At 45.3% G+C, this 20,035-nt stretch overlaps 2 protein-coding genes across 3 annotated transcripts; both read left to right on the forward strand.

Moving 5' to 3' along the window:
- The first annotated feature begins 1,381 nt into the window (after window positions 1-1,381).
- LOC125713302 (beta-crystallin A1-like) lies at window positions 1,382-3,367 on the forward strand. The gene is made up of 5 exons (XM_048984308.1): window positions 1,382-1,435; window positions 1,625-1,743; window positions 1,861-2,002; window positions 2,513-2,655; window positions 3,220-3,367. The coding sequence occupies exons 1-5, from the start codon at window positions 1,382-1,384 to the stop codon at window positions 3,365-3,367; spliced, it is 606 nt and encodes a 201-aa protein (XP_048840265.1).
- A 2,289-nt stretch (window positions 3,368-5,656) lies between these two features.
- On the forward strand, window positions 5,657-19,540 carry LOC125713300 (Golgi SNAP receptor complex member 1-like). Of its 2 annotated transcripts, none has more exons than XM_048984305.1 (9): window positions 5,657-5,792; window positions 10,158-10,254; window positions 10,565-10,652; window positions 11,023-11,130; window positions 12,451-12,542; window positions 15,550-15,624; window positions 18,283-18,312; window positions 18,912-18,994; window positions 19,220-19,540. In XM_048984305.1, exons 1-9 carry the CDS (start codon window positions 5,762-5,764, stop codon window positions 19,342-19,344), a joined length of 729 nt encoding a protein of 242 aa, XP_048840262.1. In that variant the 5' UTR covers window positions 5,657-5,761; the 3' UTR covers window positions 19,345-19,540. The 2 variants fall into 2 exon arrangements, with proteins under 2 accessions (XP_048840262.1, XP_048840263.1); XM_048984306.1 differs by having other exon boundaries at window positions 5,751-5,792; window positions 10,158-10,424.
- The last annotated feature ends 495 nt before the right edge of the window (window positions 19,541-20,035 follow it).

Raw genomic sequence — 20,035 nt, forward strand, 5'->3', positions numbered from 1 at the left:
CTGAAAACAGTTTGATTCAGTTTCACACAGAGGAAGCTGTCGCCGCGTTTTTGCATCAGTATTTTTCGTCTCACCTGATATTTCTTGCTGTTTTCTTGGCTTCTCATGGACATAACGTATGAAAGCACATTCATTTATTTTCCTGATTTCAGATGTGTGGCACATTGTAATGCAAATTCAGCCCAGCCTATGATATTCTGGTAAACAACTCTTTAAATATCCATCCATCCATCCATCCATCCATCACACTGCTTACTGAGCACAGGCCTATTAAACTCACCCCATTATAAGACACATCCTAATTCTCATGTGTTCCTCTATACCAGCACTTAATCACTTTATTGCCATTTGCACCAATATTGCCACGCTTACTGATATCCATGATTTTTATTTATTTGATCGTTTGTTTGTTTGTTTGTTTGCTCCGAAATGCCTCTTATATGCTCTGCTGCTTCCATCATTGCCCATTGCAAACATACCATCATTGTTTAATTTTACATTGTGTCAATGTTGTTAATCTCCCCCCCCCCCAACTTGTCCTATTTTTATGTATATATGTAGCACTGAGGTCTGGGGAGTGTGATTTCGTGCCACTGCATGCTGTGTTACTGAATATGTTTGGCGTAACAAATAAAGTCCCACTGAACTTGACTTGATTGACTTGAGTTTGTTTCCTCCTAGAACCGTGTGCCCTGTATACGGAACCTTCCCATCTCAGACACTGTGAGCCCCTCTCTCTTGTAGTGAGGGATCTACCCTAAACCCTAAGGCTCAGCTGGGAACAATGGGCCCCACAGCAATGTGCTGACTGCAGTCCAGCAACAACCAGCCTGGGTATATATTCCCTAAGGGTGCCAGTGGCTGGATACCACCGCGTGGGAGTCTCTGACGAACAGACTTTATATTTCGTAGTTCAGGTAGGCCCTCTCCCCCCTCCCTCCCGGTTTCACTAAACCTTCCCGGCTCTGTAGTCGCCTCCCACTAGAGGAGTCAGCACGTTCCAACCCAGCCGCGGATACCTCCGCAGCGGCTGGGTCAGGTCTGTAGGGTTCGTCTCGATGACAGCAGGGGAATATGTGGTAGCGGAAGGATGACAGTCTCACGCTCGTGTGTTTGTGCCACGACGCCTAAAAGCACGTGGAAGGTTGAGAGGCAGCTGGGAGCACAGGTGGCGTGGTTCTCGTGTGGAAGAGAAACGAAACACCATGCGACGTGAACGATGAGACGATTCCCGATTCTTTTATCAATTGTATTTGTTGTCTGATTTAAGAATGTGCCATAATATCCATTATCAGATCATTTCTGGACTCTACACAAAGAGACCAAAGCTTGTGCACATCTCTTTATGTGGCCCACAGATCAGTCGTCATAGTGGTACCAGATGGACCAGACCAACCCCACAAACACCAGCATGAGTCCCATGGGGCCGTTCAAGGTGAGTGCCCCTCCTCCGCCACACACACACACACACACACACACACACACACACACACACACACATACATACATACATACATGCATGCATGCAACTTCCTCCAAATTGCTGTCTGGAGTCCTGCGCAGGGACATGCTGAGATCACCAGGTGCTTTTAAAGTACCGCGTGTTCCGTACATCTCCTTCCAGATCACCGTCTATGACCAGGAGCACTTCCAGGGCAGACGCATGGAGTTCACTGCAGCCTGCCACAACATCATGGAGTGCGGAATGGACAACATCCGCTCCTTCAAGGTGGAGTGCGGCGCGTAAGTTCCCAATCGCAGCAGGGTGGGGGGAGGCCGGCGTGTAGTACTGCCTCACGGGGCTTGGGGAGGGGAGGGCGATCCCGTTTCACCGGCCCGCCGGCTTGTCGCTCTCCGCAGCTGGGTGGGTTACGAGCACTCCAGCTTCTGCGGGCAGCAGTTCGTCATGGAAAGGGGTGAGTATCCCCGCTGGGATGCCTGGAGCGGCAGCAACGCCTACCACATAGAGAGGATGATCTCCTTCAGGCCCATCTTCTCTGCGGTGAGCATCTCATCGCCTTTATCCTGCTTGCCACCAAAAACAAAAGGTGCCACAGGGCTGGTCAGGAAGCTGACACATGAAAAATCTAATGAAACTGAATACATCTGATTTACATTAAGTGGCCAAACACCTTATTATTCTCAAATCACAGATTCTATATAAATGAATGATTGTGGTTCTTTCGGTAACTCAGTGTACTTAAAGCACCCATGGTGTACTGACCATTATAATGCATTATGAAGGTGTCTATAAATTATGGATTAGAGCTTCATAGAGCATTCATAATGCATAATAAACATGGCTAAAGTGTGTTATGCCTTTTTATAAACACCTATAGCCACGTTGAAAATACTTTATGGATGCATTATAATGCATTATGAAGGTATCTATACCTGCTTTCACTAAAGTGTTACTTTCTGATTTTGCCATAAGAGGTAATACAGACCTTTCTGCCTAGCCATGTGTGACATGCTGGATAATCCACTCTGCCTTTTCTTTGTTTGGGAGCAGTGTCATAAGGAGTCTAGGATCATTGTGTTTGAGAGGGAGAACTTCATGGGGAGGCAGTTTGAGATGTGCGACGACTACTCCTCCCTGCAGGCCATGGGCTGGTGCAACAACGAGGTCGGATCCATGAAAGTCCAGAGTGGAGCGTAAGTACTCGTCTTCAGGCGAGACGTTGGCAGACATCCATAGATGCTTGTGTAATGTGACCAACGTTCAGGGAACCTGGAACCATTCTAGAATATCTAACACATTAAACGATTGGTAATGGTGTGTGAATGTGCCTGGAAATAGGCTGGTGCCCCTTCCTGGATTATTCCCCGCTCTGTACTCATTGTTTTCATGATAGGCTCCGGATCCCTGCGACCCTGCATAGGACAAGTGGGGATGGAAGATGAATGAATTAGAACAGTGTTTCCCAATCCGGTCCTCGAGGACCCGCAGTCGGTCCATGTTTTTGCTCCCTCCGAGCTCCCTGCCAGACGGTCCACATTTTTGCTCCCTCCCAGCTCCCGGTAAGAGAGCAAAAATGTGGACTGTCTGTCAGTCCCCAAGGACTGGATTAGGAAGCACTGAATTAGATGATTTGTGGCAGTCGTGGCATTTATCTGAAATCCCACATTATGCAGCACAGTATGTTTGTATGGAGGTTTGCATACTGAATCTATATTGAAGGCTATATTGAATCTTTTCTCTCATAACCCCCTCACCAGGTGGGTGTGCTACCAGTATCCTGGCTACCGTGGCTACCAGTACATCCTGGAGTGTGACCGGCACGGAGGCGGGTACAAGCACTATAGGGAGTACGGCTCCCACGCCCAGACCTTCCAAATCCAATCCATCCGCCGCATTCAGCAGTGAGCGGATCCCCCAGTCCATCCCTCCTCCTCCTTCGCCTCTCACTCTATCATTCTCGCTACACTGGCCCACTCCAATCACTGGGGCCAGTGACCCTATGACCGTGGGGAGCAGAAGAGTCCTCAGTCCAGCACCTAGCTTCCAATTTCACAGCAACGTTTGTATGAAGGTGATCAATAAAGAGAATGACAGAAAAAATCTTCAGCAAATGAGTGAAGATTATGTCTTTTTGTGTCCCTGTATTTTGCTCCATCCATCAACACTGAGCAATGACCATATTTACAGTGACTTAACAGATGGTACACTTTAGTGTCTGGTACCCTGTAGCGTTTTAATCTTGAAGAAGTTCTCCAGCATTACGGTCCTTTTCATTCGCTTCACCCTTTTCATGCAGGAGTCTGAGTGATAAGCCATTGTCATGAATATTCACGCTTCCTCTTTAATTATTCATGAGAATCCCTGTAATTGGTTAAGATCAAACAACTTCTGTTGCCTAGCACCCACCGGTACAGCTAACGTAATAGTTCTGAGAGCATGACAGCACCACCAAAACCAGAATCTTCCAGCCTGCGATGATTTAACAAACCGCAGCGTCCATCATTCTTGAATTCTGTGATGCTACAGAATAGCAAAGAATACTTAACTAGAAAAATTTGTATATTTGTATGTAAGTGATTTAACTCTTTCTTTTATTACTTTATTGGTGATAACATCATTACAATTACAGATTTAGTCATACAGTTGTGTTTGTCATTAAGCAAACCCACAGGCTATTCTGCAGAGGCTTCAGAGGCCAAAAACACAGTTCCCCCCCCACTCGGAATCAAAGCCCACTCTCCTGTGTGACAGGCAGAGACAACAACTACACTAATAAGGAAATCCAAAGTTGATACTGTTATTATTTTTTGATGCTGTTATTTATTGACATTCTCTGTAAAAGCCACTGTTAACTGACAGTCTGCAGGAGGAATGCAAGTACTAAGTATTTAATCTCAGTTTTAATCTTACGTAAATCAATGAACTTGAATTGCATCTGCTTGTTGGAAAATAAAATCATCACCACTAGGAGGCGCTAAAATCACTCCTATACAATCGGTGTCCGCAATAAGCCCTGCAGTCACGCTCCACAGCAAGCTATACGTCGAAATGACAATACTCGAATAAAGAACAGTGCCTTCAGATTACACTGGGGTCACAGACAACCCACGGACAAGTGTATTTGGACACACTACACACTACATACAAATAAGTCACAGCCTTTGTAACACCTAGTGCGGTGTTTCCCAATCCGGTCCTCTGGGACCCACGGTTCGTCGATGTTTTTGCTCTCTCCAGGCCCCCTGCCAGACAGTCCACATTTCTACTCCCTCAAGGAGCAAAAACATGGACTGTCTGCCGGTCCCAAGAACCGGATTGGGAAACACTGACCTACCATATGAAAGGACCACCGGTTGATCCCAACAATCTTAGGAGCTATAAACACGCTAAATATATTAACAAGACTATGTTAATTTTGCTAAGTACTCTGGCTAGGATACACTAGCCATACCAAGCATACTACTAACTCAAAAACTTTCATTGGCGAAGTGTATCGCCATAGTGAATGGTGAAGGGTAATTCCCAGAAGGTATCAAGTGGGATTGCTCATTCTACAGCACTGATTCAGCCAAAAATACGAGCATCAGAGGATGATGTATAACGATTGGCCTGTCTACAAGGGTCAGCTGCTTGCTTCATATAAACAGTGAAGAACTCCTTCTGCTGTTACTATGGAAACAGGAAATCCAGGCTACTTTCTCGATTACCACTGACTCCTTGTTCCCAGACCTCAGACAATAACTTGATATTTATGTGAGTTTTCAGATCCACAACCCTGGTTACAGTGTAGAATCTGGAATGCTGTAACATTTAAAGTAGACAGGTATCCCATTGGTTGTGCAATTATAGCAATGCTTTGCTGTCCTCCATAGTATATTTTAACAATTCATGATAACAGCAACGGCATGGTCATCTACCTATCGGAATTCTTCATAAAAATGAGGTTAATTAAAATCCAAGTTAGTGCCAGCTCATGGTCAGAATGCGGAATCGCTCTGTCTTTAAATCTCGACTCAAGACCTATTATTTCAGTTTAAATTACCCATAACTTAATATAAACACACCGTAATAGTAGCATTATGTTCGAAACAGAACGATCATGAGCCGGAAATACGGGACTAATCACGTTATTCAGATCAGCTGGTTCCTAGATTCTCTTCTAGATTTTGACTCGTGCCCTGTACTTACGCGCGCCTTCAATTGACAGTTCAGTGAAATGATCTTACATCGTTCACCCACAGGGGGCGTCAGACGTTTCCTCTCATTTGCGCTCATTGCCGGTGACGTCAGACAACAAAGATGGCAGCTGGGAGCAGCAATTACTGGGAAGGTGAGGCGATCTTAAGACACGAAAGCGGTTTTTGTTTTTCACTGCCTGTCTAATCAGTTTCACATCGGGTGGCCTGAGCAACTGTTCACGACTGTTGTACTTCAGCACTACGGACATGGCCAGAAATGTTGTCTCCTTCGTATAGAGCCAGTTTCAGGCACATATAGGGTTCTGTACGGCACCCTGATCGTTACACATTTGTTTACGGCACCATGTCCGCGGTCATGATTTTCATTATGACAGTGATTCTAAAGAAGACTTCCTATTATCTGCTCGGGACTGTTTGTTAAAATGCTGAGCTTTTGACGATGGTTTTTCTTAAAACCGGGTTTGGCCTAAATCGGGAGTTGTGCCGTAAAAATCCTGCCGGAATGTGCACATGAGCTTTTTTTGGTGCTTTCTGGCTGCCAGGCTCACACTTCCGCAACCGTCATCAGTACCCTGTCCCGTTTAGTTCCTACGAGTTAAAGTAATTCGCCATCAAACTCCTGGCACGAAGATCACCGCCCACCACTGTATTATTCAGACTAAAAAGGGTGATTCTAAATATGCGTATTTGACCGCGCTAGTGTTTTTGTGTATTCGTTTTACGTCATCTTTTATTGCCGAAGACCAGTGCCAATACTGAAGAACAGGGTTGAATCTCAATACCAAGACCGCGAAGACCGTACTTGTGGTCTTGGCAGGACCGGTCTTGCTAACTTGCCTTCCAAGAACGAACTTGGAGCGCAATAAATTATGGGATTGGTCTCCTTCGGCGAGGATGCAACCTATGGGTGAATCTCAATACCAAAAACGCAAAGACTGTACTTGTGGTCTTGGCAAGACCGGTCTTCCAACCTTGTTTTCCAAGAACGATCTCGGAAGATCACGAGGACAGAGAGCGCACCAATTGTGAATTGAGACAGATGTGTACTTGTTGTTCCACTATGCAATACGCCCAGCTGATTACGCTGGCCATAATTTTTATTACTTAATAAATCACGCATTATAGAAATGTCCAGTCTAAATGAATAATTATTCCTGGTATGATTACTTGTGCTTTTTCACAAATAATGTTTATACTTAAAATGGCCTATTTGACGGTGTTTGATGTCAGGATTGTGAGTAATAAAAATGATGTGGTGGTTATGGGTGATTTTAATTTACCTGGGATTCAGTGGGACACAGTCTCTGGCTCTTCTGTAAATGAACTTGAGATGGTGGAATTAGTACAGGATTGTTTTTTTACTCAGTTTGTTAATAGAAGAATAGAAGAAGCCCTTCTTGGTCTTGTTTTCTCTATCAACCAGGATAAGATTGGAAAATTAGAGGTTTTAGAACCACTGGACGGTATACAGCAATCACAACATGATTAAATTGGTGGTTAATTTTAGTGTCTGAAGAGCAAAATATACAATGTTAGGAACTTTAATGGAATGAGACTGAAACTAGAAACTGTAAACTGGATGGAGTTAAACAGCAAACCTGTTGAAGATGCATGGGAATTCTTTAAAAGCACATTGTTGCAAGTGCAAGAGGACTTCATACCTGTTTCCAGCAAAACTAAATCTAGGAAATTGCAGCCAAGGTGGTTTACTACAATTTGTCTTCCACAAATTGAAATTAACTAACAATTTCAAAATAAAGCAGGAGTATCTAAGTCTACAGGTTGAGTTAAAAAAAAAAAAAAAAAAAAAAAAAAACAGACTCGCTAAGAGGAATTTAGAAAGGAAGATTGCATTGGAGGCTAAGGATGACATTAAAAGTTTCTTCCAATACTTTAACTCCAAAAGAGCTCTAAAAGCTGAAATCACTATTCTGCAGGATAGTAAGGGCCTTATAATTGAAAATGAAATTGATATAATAAATCAGTTTAATGATTATTTTACACGGGTGTTCACAGTAGAGAACACGAGTAACTTGCCAACATTTAGTACAAATACAGCATCGTCTATTACCAGTATATGTACAACTGAGGCTGATGTGGCACTAAGCCTACCTAAGCTCAAAATAAATAAATCACAGGTGCCTGATGGTATCTTACCTATAGTTTTAAAAGAGATGAAAGGTATTATTAGCCAACCTTTAACTTTACTATTTCAGAAATCCTTATCTACTGGTGTGATTTCTTCTGATTGGAAGCATGCTAATATAACACCCATATTCAAAAAAGGGGATAGAACCCAGCAAACTATAGTCCAATCAGTTTGACTTGCATAACTGGAAAAGTAATGGAAGCTATAATCCAAGGGAAAATGGCAGATTACCTGGATGCAAATAACATTCTGAGGGATAGCCAACATGGATTTAGGAGAGGTAGATCCTGTTTAACCAATCTACTTGAGTTCTTTGAGGAAGCTACAAGAGAAATTGATCACAGAAAGGCCAACGATGTGATCTACTTAGATTTCCAGAAGGCCTTTGATGTCCCCCACAAATGGCTCTTGCTTAAGCTCAATTATGCAGGGATTTTAGGAGCTGTAGCAGCTTGGATGGAAAACTGGTTAACAGACAGGAAGCAGCGAGTAGTTATTAGAGGCACAATGTCACAGTGACCCTGTGTTCATAGCGGGGTACTGCAGGGTTCAATTTTAGGGCCACTATTGTTCCTAATTTACATTAATGATATACAGTAAACTGGTTAAATTTGCAGACAACACCAAGGTGGGTAGTGTAGCAAATACTAAACTTGCAGTACAGAGGCTACAGTGGGATCTTGATTTAACTAGTGACTGGGCTGATACCTGGCAGTTGAAATTTTACGTAGATTAAATGTAATCCATGCAGGGAGCAGAAATATAAAGTACAGCTGTTTTATATCTGCAATAAAGGTAGCTGATTATGAGAATGACCTCGTGCGTCATGTTGATGCTTCCATGTCCCACTCTCACCAGTGTGGGGAAGTAATAAAAAAAGGCCAATAGGATGTTGGGTTACTTCTCTAGGTGTGTGGAGTTTAAGTCAAAGGAGGTGATGTTACGATTATACAATTCCTTGGTTAGACCCCACCTACAACATTGTGTGCAAGTTTGGTCACCATGCCTTAAAAAGGACATTGCTGCCTTGGAAAAGGTGCAACGTAGAGCTACAAGAATGATTCCTGGTCTTAGAGGAATGTCTTATGATGAGAGGTTAGCTGAGCTGAATCTGTTAAGCCTCACGCAAAGGAGACTAAGGGGGGACATGATCTAGGTATATAAGATTCTAACAGGTCTGGATGCTGTTCAGCCAAATGGCTATTTCAATTTTAGTTTAAATACTGGAACTCATGGCCATAAATGGAAATTAGCAGGAGAACATTTCAAAATGAATTTGAGGAAACACTTCTTTACACAGTGTGTAGTTAGAGTATGGAATAGTCTTTCTGCTAGTGTAGCGCAAGCTAAAACCCTGGGTTCCTGTAAATCAGAGCTAGATAAGATTTTAACAGCTCTGAGCTATTGGTTAAGCTCTCCCGAAACGATCTTGATGGGCCGAATGGCCTCCTCTCATTTGTAAATTTCTTATGTTCTTGAAATATTTATATTTATTTCAACTCTGTACAAACACTATACCTGGGTGTTGACCGTTACAGTTCAACATTCTCATGAGCCAAAAAAGTTAAAAACAGCAGGAAAATACTGTCTGACAAGAATGTTAGAAACATTACTCCAATTAAGGTAATCCTGATTAAGGTTATGATTATTTTTTGCGCCTTCTCCCTCCGCCATTACAACAGCATGCACTGATTCATGGGATTGTTCTTGTTTGACAAGGATGCACCCAGTGACACAGATGCACCCAGTGCATCCTTGATATTTGGGGCGGAGCAAGATCCTAGTATTGGAAGTGATCTTTGGCAATGAAAGATGATGTAAAATGGGTGCACGAGAATACAAGTACGGTCAAGTTCACGTATTGAGATTCAGCCTATATATCCTTTGTATTTAGGATGGAGCAAGACCATCATCTGGGAACTTTTACGGTCCTCGTGTTCTTAGTATTGGAACTGGTCTGCGATAGTGGAAGATGATGTAAAACGGGTACAGAAGGTCAGAAATATGCATATTGAGATTCACCCTAGAAGTATATAGGACAGTAAAAATCCTCAGATCGTGGTCTTGCTCCACCCGAAATATCAAAGATACATCAGTTGCATCCTCACCGAACGAGACCAATCCCATGATTCATTGCTCCACAAGTTCATTCTTGGGAGTCAAGTTCGCAAGACCGGTCTTGCCAAGACCACAAGTACAGTGTTTGTATTCTTGGAACTGAGATTCACCCTAAATGTGTATCAATGGTGTCCTGGCTTTTTTTTTTTGGTTAAAATTGTCAGTACGGGAGAATATTTCTATGCCGGTCGCGTTTTTAAGTGGTGTCGTCTTGCTGTATTGCCTCCAGACCTGAGGAAACAGGCGCGGCAGCTGGAGACCGAGCTGGACCTGAAGTTGGTCTCCTACAGCAAGCTGTGCACCAGTTACAGTTGCCACGGAGATGGGTGCGCCGCTCTTCTGGCCAGTCAGCATATGAACTGGAACTGGGGCTGAGGGCAAGAACCAATCCATGGGCAGAAGAGACTGCTTTCCAATTTGTGGGGCTCCCGCTCATGCTGCTCCAAACAGCATCTGCTGCAGTCCTCTACTCAGGCCACATGTGTCTGCTGACCCAGTACTGACACTAATGGATGCACTGTTTCTTAATTGATGTGTTTGCTGTTTTAATAGCATCAAACCTCGTTGTAATCTTTATTAAAGCTGCCATGTGTCCAGTTGTTCACTGAAAACTTCATATTTACACCCCACCCGCAGCTTGGACACCACACCCCTCTTGAATGGCTCCAACCAAGACAGGATGTTTAACACGATGGGCGTTGAGATTGAGCAGCTTCTGGTAAAGGTGAGGGGGCGGGGCCATGTCACAATTGGGTGTCACGAAGTCATTGGGTATTTATAAATATTCGCACCATACTTATGTTCTTATGTATCTGTTTTACGTCATCTTCCGTTGCCGAAATACAGTTCCAATACTAAGAATAGAAGTCGAGAGGACGGTAAAAATCCCCAGATGTTATTCTTGTCCCGCCCCAAATATCAAGGATGACACCAATCCCATGATTCATTGCATCCCAGGTTCGTTCTTGGGAGGCAAGTTAGCAGGACCATTCTTGCCAAGAATGAAAGTACAATCTTTCCGTTCTTGGTATTGAGAAACACCCATTGTCATGACTGCTTGGTATGTTGATATTATGTGTCCCCCCCCCCCCCAGTTGACTGGCATTAACGACAAAATGGCCGAATGTACCAGTGTGTCGGGCATGACGTCACACAATGCTGCGCTCATGCATACGCTGCAGAGACACCGAGACATCCTCCAGGTGGGCACCCTCCCTCTGTTTAACCCCTCCTCCTCAGCTGCTTTCCCCAGGTCCAGGGCTGCACAATACATTGTGCGAATGCACACCAATCACATTCGCAGTCGTTGGCTCCGCTTTGCGTCCTTTGACACAACTTGTGGCAACACCACCGACTAATTTGACACACTTTATTGGTAGATAATAACAAGTTCTATTTGCCTATAGTTTATTTCTGGTAATGTCATCTTTTTTTGTTTTATGAATATTGCAGTTTTACTCTCAGATATTTGCCATATCGCATAGTGACATCGTACCCACGTCTGAGTCCCTCAGCAGATGTTACTGGTTTCTGTGGCATGTAGACTGGTAAACGTGTTAGATCCGCATGTCACATTTTGGATTTTGCTCCCCTCCACCCTGTAGATTTGGGATCATGAGGGATGAAGTGTCCACACTTCTCGTTTTGTCCACGCCTTCCCGCTTTGTCCTCTAGGCCGCCACCCCCAGCGCCTTCCCGCTTTGTCCTCTAGGCCGCCGCCCCCAGCGCCTTCCCGCTTTGTCCTCTAGGCCGCCGCCCCCAGCGCCTTCCCGCTTTGTCCTCTAGGCCGCCGCCCCCAGCGCCTTCCCGCTTTGTCCTCTAGGCCGCCGCCCCCAGCGCCTTCCCGCTTTGTCCTCTAGGCCGCCGCCCCCAGCGCCTTCCCGCTTTGTCCTCTAGGCCGCCGCCCCCAGCGCCTTCCCGCTTTGTCCTCTAGGCCGCCGCCCCCAGCGCCTTCCCGCTTTGTCCTCTAGGCCGCCGCCCCCAGCGCCTTCCCGCTTTGTCCTCTAGGCCGCCGCCCCCAGCGCCTTCCCGCTTTGTCCTCTAGGCCGCCGCCCCCAGCGCCTTCCCGCTTTGTCCTCTAGGCCGCCGCCCCCAGCGCCTTCCCGCTTTGTCCTCTAGGCCGCCGCCCCCAGCTCCTTCCCGCTTTGTCCTCTAGGCCGCCGCCCCCAGCGCCTTCCCGCTTTGTCCTCTAGGCCGCCGCCCCCAGCGCCTTCCCGCTTTGTCCTCTAGGCCGCCGCCCCCAGCGCCTTCCCGCTTTGTCCTCTAGGCGGCCGCCCCCAGCGCCTTCCCGCTTTGTCCTCTAGGCCGCGCCCCCAGCGCCTTCCCGCTTTGTCCTCTAGGCCGCCGCCCCCAGCGCCTTCCCGTTTTCCAGCTGCCTGGGCCCTTGACACTTGCGCTTTCCTTGTCTGTTACTTGATCCCCGGCTAATTCTTTTTCGCCATTTGCTGGGGCTCCACGGTCCGAGGTTAATGGTCCTCCGCCTTGTTTACTGGACACGGAGTGTCTGGTGTTTTGTTTTCTAGGACTACACTCAGGAGTTCCACAAAACCAAGGGCAACTTCCTGGCAGTGCGGGAGAGGGAAGACCTACTGGGCTCGCTCAAGAAGGAAATGGAGTGAGTGCGACTTTATGTGTGCGGAACGTATGAAAATGGTGTTTAGCTTAATGGAAACTAATAGGAAATCATTTTCATAAACTGAAATTAAAAAAAGATATGAAAATTAAAAAAAAAAACAAGTAAACGAAAACTGTCTATATTGCTTCCAAAATATAAAATAAAAACAAAGTTTGTATACTTACTTATTTTTAACACTATTTAGCTAAAATACCTGGTATATGTTCTGCCCATTTTGAGGACATTAGTATATAATGTGTGCTGTGTATTCATGTGGGATTCTCTAAAGATTCGATATGGAAAATAGTTCTACGACTTTCAGTCTATCCCTGGAAATAAAATTACTAAAACTTAAACTGAAACTAAAACATATAAAAACTAAATTAAATATATCTTTAAAATGAAAAACTAATAAAACCACACTATAACTAAAATTAATCTGGATTTCAAATGAAAATTGATATACAAACTGCAAGGTGAGCTGTTGGACTAAAGATAAAGGGATTCATCTCGGAAACATTTTGTTCATATGACAGTACATTTCCTTTTATTAATATGTCATGTCCTTCTAAATTTGTGCTCTTTCCTCACACTAACTTTTATGTATTCTCTGAAAGGATGTACAAGTAGTTTAGGAGAAAAATCACGTCTACATTTGGTGCCACTTTTTTTTTGTTATTTGGTGTTTTGTTATTTGGTGTTTGTTTGTTTATTTGGTGCTTGTTTGTTTTGTTATTTGGTGTTTTGTTATTAGGCTATTTGTTTCGTTTTTAGTGACTGATCGTTAAGTGTGCACCTATTCACCCTGCCCATTTAATTCCAAGTAAAGGGGTAACTGCAACCTTGCCTTATGAATACTTTGGAGTTATGTCATAACTTCAGTCTTTATTCTGATTGTATCTGTATACAAGAAAAATGTCACATCTTAAGAGATACTGATGCCTGTTAGTCTGCAGAGGGTTAGAAAGCTACCCGGAGGTCCTGAGGTGTCCCAGTGTCATTCTGTCATGGCTTACAGGGAACAGAGTGAAGACAGAGGAGCAGGACGCAAGGAGTCGGTGAAATAAGGGGTTTAATGCAGGGGTAGACAAGCACAATAATCACGATGACGTTAATGACCGGACTCGGGAAACATACTTAAACGCGGACGTAAATACGCAAGACTAATGAAGACAATGTGGAACAGCTGGTAAAGACGGGGAATCCACACGGGGTTAACGAGGACAGCGTGCCACACAGGAGGATCGGACGAGCAGAGCCCGACACCTAGAGCCGTAGGGTTTGAATGCACAATGCGGAGGTTAGAGTGGTTGAAGATCTAGTGAATTTAAGGTTTTACACAGATGTATAAATAGAGAGAGTCACAGTAACAGGCTGCTGCTTGTGGTATCATCGGAAGTTGAATTTACAGAACTTAAGATCTCCCCCCCCCCCCCCCCCAGATCCATTGGGAGCAGCTAATACGAGTGGCTTATACTCCATAAACTAATTTGAAATGGTTTCTAATGGAAGAGCCCACGGAAATTCTTCCATTGCACCGAGAGACTTTAACCATTTACTGCAAGACCCATTTGGGTACAGTCATCACTGCTGAGCATTGAATAATTTAACTCCAAACAAAATTGGCTACATTTGTGTTAAAATGGATCCTGTGTGGGAATTCTGCAGATATTCAGTTCGGTTAGAATGCCGTCAAGCATTCAGGCTTGCGAATGGGCAGACAGGAGTATGGTCCAAGAGCATAAGTTATGCTTTGTGGTTCATGAATTTTAAATTTCCAGCAAGACACTGTGTACAACAGCAGCAATCTACAGGTAGTCCGATAATCTATGATGTGGAATAAGCGGGTTTAGCTGCCTTTAGCTGCACAGGTTCCACACAGCTGCCCTTGGTGCGCTAGTCCCGTTTTGGTCTTTGTCCAATGTGGTTTCAACTGTTTCCATATGATCTGTTACAGCTTCTGTGTGGGTGTCAATACATTTAGGTGCGTGTTTGCTGGCAGTACAGCTGCTGTGAGCCCAGGAGACAAATATATGGGCCTTTTTGTTTTACTCTGAGCTTTAAATGCCTCCTTGTAATCACATATTGCATCTGCAGGATTTGTTGTGTCATCGTCATGCTAGAAATTGGCCCATAGGAGAGAGCAAAGCGGTTTGGAGAATAAGATCTATTTTTCCTGATAGGTTTTTTTTTTTATGGTTTGCTTAGCCAGTGTTGGGGTTAAGGGGACATTGTAAAATAAGGCCTGGGGAAGGAGAGCTTCTCTTTGGTGCTATTTTTTTAATCTCTGTGAGGATCATTCTGCTTGGGTCACATCCAGAAAACCGTCACACACACACACATGCACACACTCCCTTCTGTAAAGTAATTTCACTGTTTGGCCACATGGGGTCCCAAAAGGCTTTTCTTTTTCTTCTTGAACCCATTGATTCTCTTCTCGTTGGGCTTTGGCAGGGAGGACGTCAAACACCGCCGAGTTCCCCCTCAGCATTTTATTTTCCTTAGTGTCCATTTTCACAAGCGAAGCGTTTGCGGTTGTCACTGGAGTATGGCCGCGCTGCATTGTGGGTAATCTCTGCTCATCAGCAGATCCGAAATGCAGCCGTGTGCCAACGACTTAGACGTTTCCCCTGAATGTAATTCACATAAGTGCCGGAGCCTGGAGGAATAACAAAGGTTGTGCAGCAAGTGTGATCGTGGCTCTTTAAGACATTACTGACAGGCCACTATGCCTTAAAAAAATGACTTGGTCAAATGGAACGGTTAAATGGGTTGCACAGCCATTCCGTACAGCACTGTGCGGAAGGCATATCTGTGTGGTATCATTTTCCTTCATTGCTTCGGTTTCGCTCGATTTGTTATCTTGTGGCTGCAGTGTCAGCTCGTTTCAGAGTGCAGCTCATTTCCGTACGCTGACACACCCAGTGGCCCTCTAAGCCGTGGGTTTTCCTGATACTGTCTATCCCTCTGACCAGAGTGTGTGTGTGATGTTCTCTTCCCAAACCAGGACGTACAAGAGCAGCTCAGGGATAAACAACAGGAGGACGGAGCTTTTCCTGAAGGAGCACGAGCATTTGAGGAAGTAAGAAGGCGCACACACACACAATCACTCTGTTTTTACACATTTGTAAATGCATACAGACTGGACTCTACAGTATAAAGACAGCACACACACACTTGCCTTCAGTGCCACTGTGCTGCTTACCTTTTCACACATGAACCCTGAAGGGAGGATCAGTGGGTCAATGGTTTTGACCAGATTCCTGCCCCCCTGAGTCCAGTTCAGAGTGGTGACCGTAGAAGCTGGCTCTCTCGTCTCCCCACCATGAATTAAACATCTCGTAAGAGCACAGAAAGCCAGAAGCATCATTTAAAATCACCCTCAGCCTTGAGGCAATGAGCATAAAAATAGCTATGGATTGTAAACGAATATTAAGGATGTGGATGAGGTGGGATGGAGTGTTAGCAGGTGTCCTGACTGAGAGTCGGAGCGGAGTTTGGCCACACCCCTGCTGGGGTTTTCTTTGATAGCTACTCTGTCATGTCAGCATTCTTTGTTTGAACAAAGTCTTCCAGTCTGCTTCTGTTTCCTGGTCCGGTAGAGCCCGTTAATTAACCTCTGTTTTGCATGACGGATGATAATATTAAGAAACATTTTTCTTTGTGTCAAACTGCAAATGGTCCTGTCCTCCACACGCTAATTGATAGATCCTTCCAGTTTTACGGAAGTTGTACTTGGGAGCCGTTGTGGTTAGGGCGAATTTTCCTACAATGCAAATTGTTGGGACTCAAGATCGCCAAGTCCTTATTTCAGGGGGGTTGGAGTGAGATGGCCTACATTACCAAGCCTAGCCTTAGCTTCCTCTTGAAGGAGGAAGATGATGTTTCAAAGGCCTCCTGGAACATGTACCTTATGCAGGGACCTGCAACTTTAATAAAGTGCTGCGGGGAAGCTACTTCCTGTTCAGGGCTCTTTCATTCCAGGGGAGAATGTTCAGAACCTTCACGCCATCACTGAGCATGTGCACATGCTTGCCTGGTGAGACATCAAATGGTGAGAGGGAGATGTTGTGTTGATTCTGTTCATTGGCCACAGTGCTGTCTTCGTTCCTTTCAGCAGTGGCTAAAAAGTAACCCTACAGCCTGTCCTGGACTAGTCACGGTGGACTGTTCGAGATCCTTGGCGATAAGAACCATGCAGGATATTCTGGTGGTGATGAAAACGGGTGAAGAGACTGTAAAGAGCTTCATATAAAGAACAGATTTGGATTGTCGGAAGCCTGTTTTGAAGCTTAAAATAATTTTATGGATTGAATGTTTTAAGTTTGGTCCCAGTGCAGCCTCTAAACCAAAGGTGAGACTTGGCATAATGAAATAAGGGACACATTTGTCCTTTCGGGCACTTCTTGTCCCTTTTATAAGCCTAAGATTAGGGCTGCTACTCCTCTAAGAAACACTAAACCTATACAATCAAGGAACTGGCCGAGCCTTCGTAACAGAATTAACAGCAGCTCTAATTCCATGTGAACTGAAGGAACACTTTCCTCCTGATCGCCCAAGCCCTTCTTTGCCTTCGGAGAAGCCGGTCGCCCTATTTCATGTCAACAAACCCCACGAGTTCCCTGCCCTGCTCATTTGCTGCCATTCCATAGCATGTCTGAGAGTAAACGGCTGCTACTCGTGCTTTCACATTTTTGTCCTACCCTCTCTCCGCTTCCTACTAAGCATGTTTAGTCCCACCCTGATCTCGGTTCCCTGGAGTTTTTAAACTGCTCAGACCAGCGAGGAACATGACGGGGCTGAGAAACGGAACCATGGTCTTGAGGAACAAACTAAACCTCTACGGTCGTGGACCTGCGTGGGCCGCCAGATCTGTCTGTGCTTCGCGTTGCCTCTATCTGTGCTGCGACAGATCAACTCACCCTATTATCTCGGCTATCGTTTCATCTCTGCTGTAGTTATTTCGAGCACGTACAGCAGAAGCGCCTTAAGACAGCTCCCTGATTGTGGAGGAAGGTCCAGACAGGCTCCTGGCTCTGAAATGGATACAGCTCCCAGGTGCTGAAATAGGTACAGGCTGTTTACTGATGCTGAAGTAAGGCGGATGTTTAGGATCGCTGTGATGCTGCACTGCTTCTGGGAAATCCACCCCCCGGTTTCAGGTGTTGACCTGTTCTTTGGCACCAGGTGGGGTGTCAGTGCCTGGAATATGGGGGCAGTCTGTCACCTGGTGAATATTACGGCTTATTTACTGCTGGCTTTCCAGTGATATGCTGTGTCCAAGTGGAACCATCTGACTGTCTCACTTCAAAAACGTCTTGTGTTTAACAGTGGAACATTGTCATTGGTCTAGTTAGCCCCCATCTCTTTGGTTTCTGGTTTGGTTTCTTCTGGTGTGAAGCTGTCTTGCTTCATGATAGTACCACCTCCACATTTCTGTGACAACTTGAGCTTCTGGATGTTGGCAGTGGAGATCAGGAAAGGTACTGTGCTGGAACAGTTGTATTCCGAACAGCTGATGGGCTGAGAGAGGTGGATCCTACCAGGACCTAAATGGGCGAAATCTTCCCCAAATGTTGAGGCCAGCAAATGTTGGACACCCAGCAAACGCCAACACATTCATATATCTGTCAAAATGCACATTATTGGCATTATTCTGTATATAATGCTTTTCTATATGTGCATGTTCCCTCGCCCCTCATCTCTCACGTATGCTTCGCCTCTACCTTCCTTCCCGCAGCTCAGACCACTTGCTGGACGACACGATAAGGTAAGCCTGCTGCCCCTCACCTGTGAAGAAGGGAGTCAGAACCTGCATTTCTGTCAGGTGCATCATAGGGGGGGCTGTATGTCTGCTGGCCGGTCTTTAAGGGAGAGATGCAAGTTTATCCTGGGGGGCCTCAGTTGGGCACCAAACCGCCCAATGAGGTACAAACATCCCCCCCCCCGGTGAATCCACTAGAGCGGCTAAAACTAGCTAGATGAAGCTGGGGAGTGAGGATGTGGTCCAGACTTCCCGAAGCTTGTGTTTCCAGAAAAAGCTGAGTCATCGCTCTCCCGGACGCGCTATGTGAGCTCCTGAGAGACAAACGGAAGTGTGGTCTTACCCCCAATCCCCCCCCCAGCATGGACCTTGTATGAGGCATCCATTCAGATTCATGTATGATCTGCAAAAGGCCGCTATTATATCAATTTGCTTATTCTTCAGTCTCTCTCTTTGCCTTCATCTTCAGCCATATTTCCAGTTCTTTGCAGAGCTGTTTTCGTGTGAGCTGATGTATGACAGCAGGAGACCCAAGACCGTTGGAGGATATGTGGGAGCATATCTACACATTTGCTCATGCCCTGATGTTGCTTATTTTCTTCCAGCATTGCTATGGCAACCAAAGAGAACATGACATCCCAGCGTGGGTTGCTGAAGTCCATTCAGAGTCGGGTCAACACTCTGGCCAGTATCCTTCTTGCCTCATCTGGAGCTGGCCATAGCTCAGTAGAAATGTTATGTCATTTAAGTTGGGTGGTAATTTCAGTTATTTATTTTTTTTTTTACAGTGTTCTAGGCTGAAATGTCATGTAAACTCCTAACGGAACTAAGAGGGTTGTTCAGTCATTGAGCTGGTTGGTTTTCAGAATGAAGTGATTAATGTTTATACTTCTTTAACCAGCTTTCACTGTAGACCGGTTCCCAGCCATCAACAACCTCATCCAGCGAATCAACTTACGGAAGAGGCGGGACTCCTTCATTCTGGGCGGAGTCATCGGAGTCTGCACCATTCTCCTCCTGCTCTATGCATTTCACTGACAGATTCCCCCGCGGTCGGGAAGGGAGCGGCTTTTTAACTTATGTGACCAAATTGGATGGCTAGGGGTGTGGGTATGCTACACTGCTATTTTTGCTTTTGGTACCGGAGGAAGGCGAGCCCAGCCGAGCCCAATGGGTTTCCCCAGACAGGATGAGCTACAGGGGCCTGACAGCCTCCAGGTGGTGGTAGGGGGTGGGGTGGGGTGGGGGGGCATTTACTGCTCTAGAACGATTTATTAAAATGATATATTATTTAAATATTTTATGTTCCTTGTAAAGAGGAATATGTGTGTTAATACACTAAGTAATATATTATATACATAGATATACACACATACATGTAGAACAAAGGCATGTGTGTGTATATATATTTGTACCAGTTATTTGCATCTATTTTTTAATAAGTGTTTTATCGTGTGAAACCAAAGCTGGCTGGAATACATTCAGATCCCCTGTGGGGTTCCTGTGCGCTGCTGATTTGGACTTCTGTCCTGGCTCTGCACAAAGGGGTGGGCGGATCCAAAAGCAGGGACAGCAGGGGGCGCCGTGTGACAGGAAGGGCTTTCAGAATCATTACCGGACTGAAATCGCCCCCTGCGGCAGGTTAACGCAGACTTTGGTTTTTCGGCAAGAGCGGCCTTTGGGCCGTCAGATCGTGTCGCGTTTGTTTGGGTCTTGGTAGCTGGTACTG

This window comes from Brienomyrus brachyistius, chromosome 18 (genome assembly GCF_023856365.1).
Source record: "Brienomyrus brachyistius isolate T26 chromosome 18, BBRACH_0.4, whole genome shotgun sequence".
Taxonomy (NCBI): Eukaryota; Metazoa; Chordata; class Actinopteri; order Osteoglossiformes; family Mormyridae; genus Brienomyrus; species Brienomyrus brachyistius.

Excerpts from the sequence above, each read along its gene's own strand:
- LOC125713302 (XM_048984308.1), top strand. The coding sequence starts at position 1,382 with ATGGACCAGACCAACCCCACAAACACCAGCATGAGTCCCATGGGGCCG. Across the intron at positions 1,436-1,624 it reads GTCCCATGGGGCCGTTCAAG|ATCACCGTCTATGACCAGGA; the intron begins GTGAGTGCCCCT and ends ATCTCCTTCCAG. Across the intron at positions 2,656-3,219 it reads ATGAAAGTCCAGAGTGGAGC|GTGGGTGTGCTACCAGTATC; the intron begins GTAAGTACTCGT and ends CCCCCTCACCAG.
- LOC125713300 (XM_048984305.1), top strand. The coding sequence starts at position 5,762 with ATGGCAGCTGGGAGCAGCAATTACTGGGAAG. Across the intron at positions 5,793-10,157 it reads GAGCAGCAATTACTGGGAAG|ACCTGAGGAAACAGGCGCGG; the intron begins GTGAGGCGATCT and ends TATTGCCTCCAG. Across the intron at positions 12,543-15,549 it reads TCGCTCAAGAAGGAAATGGA|GACGTACAAGAGCAGCTCAG; the intron begins GTGAGTGCGACT and ends TTCCCAAACCAG.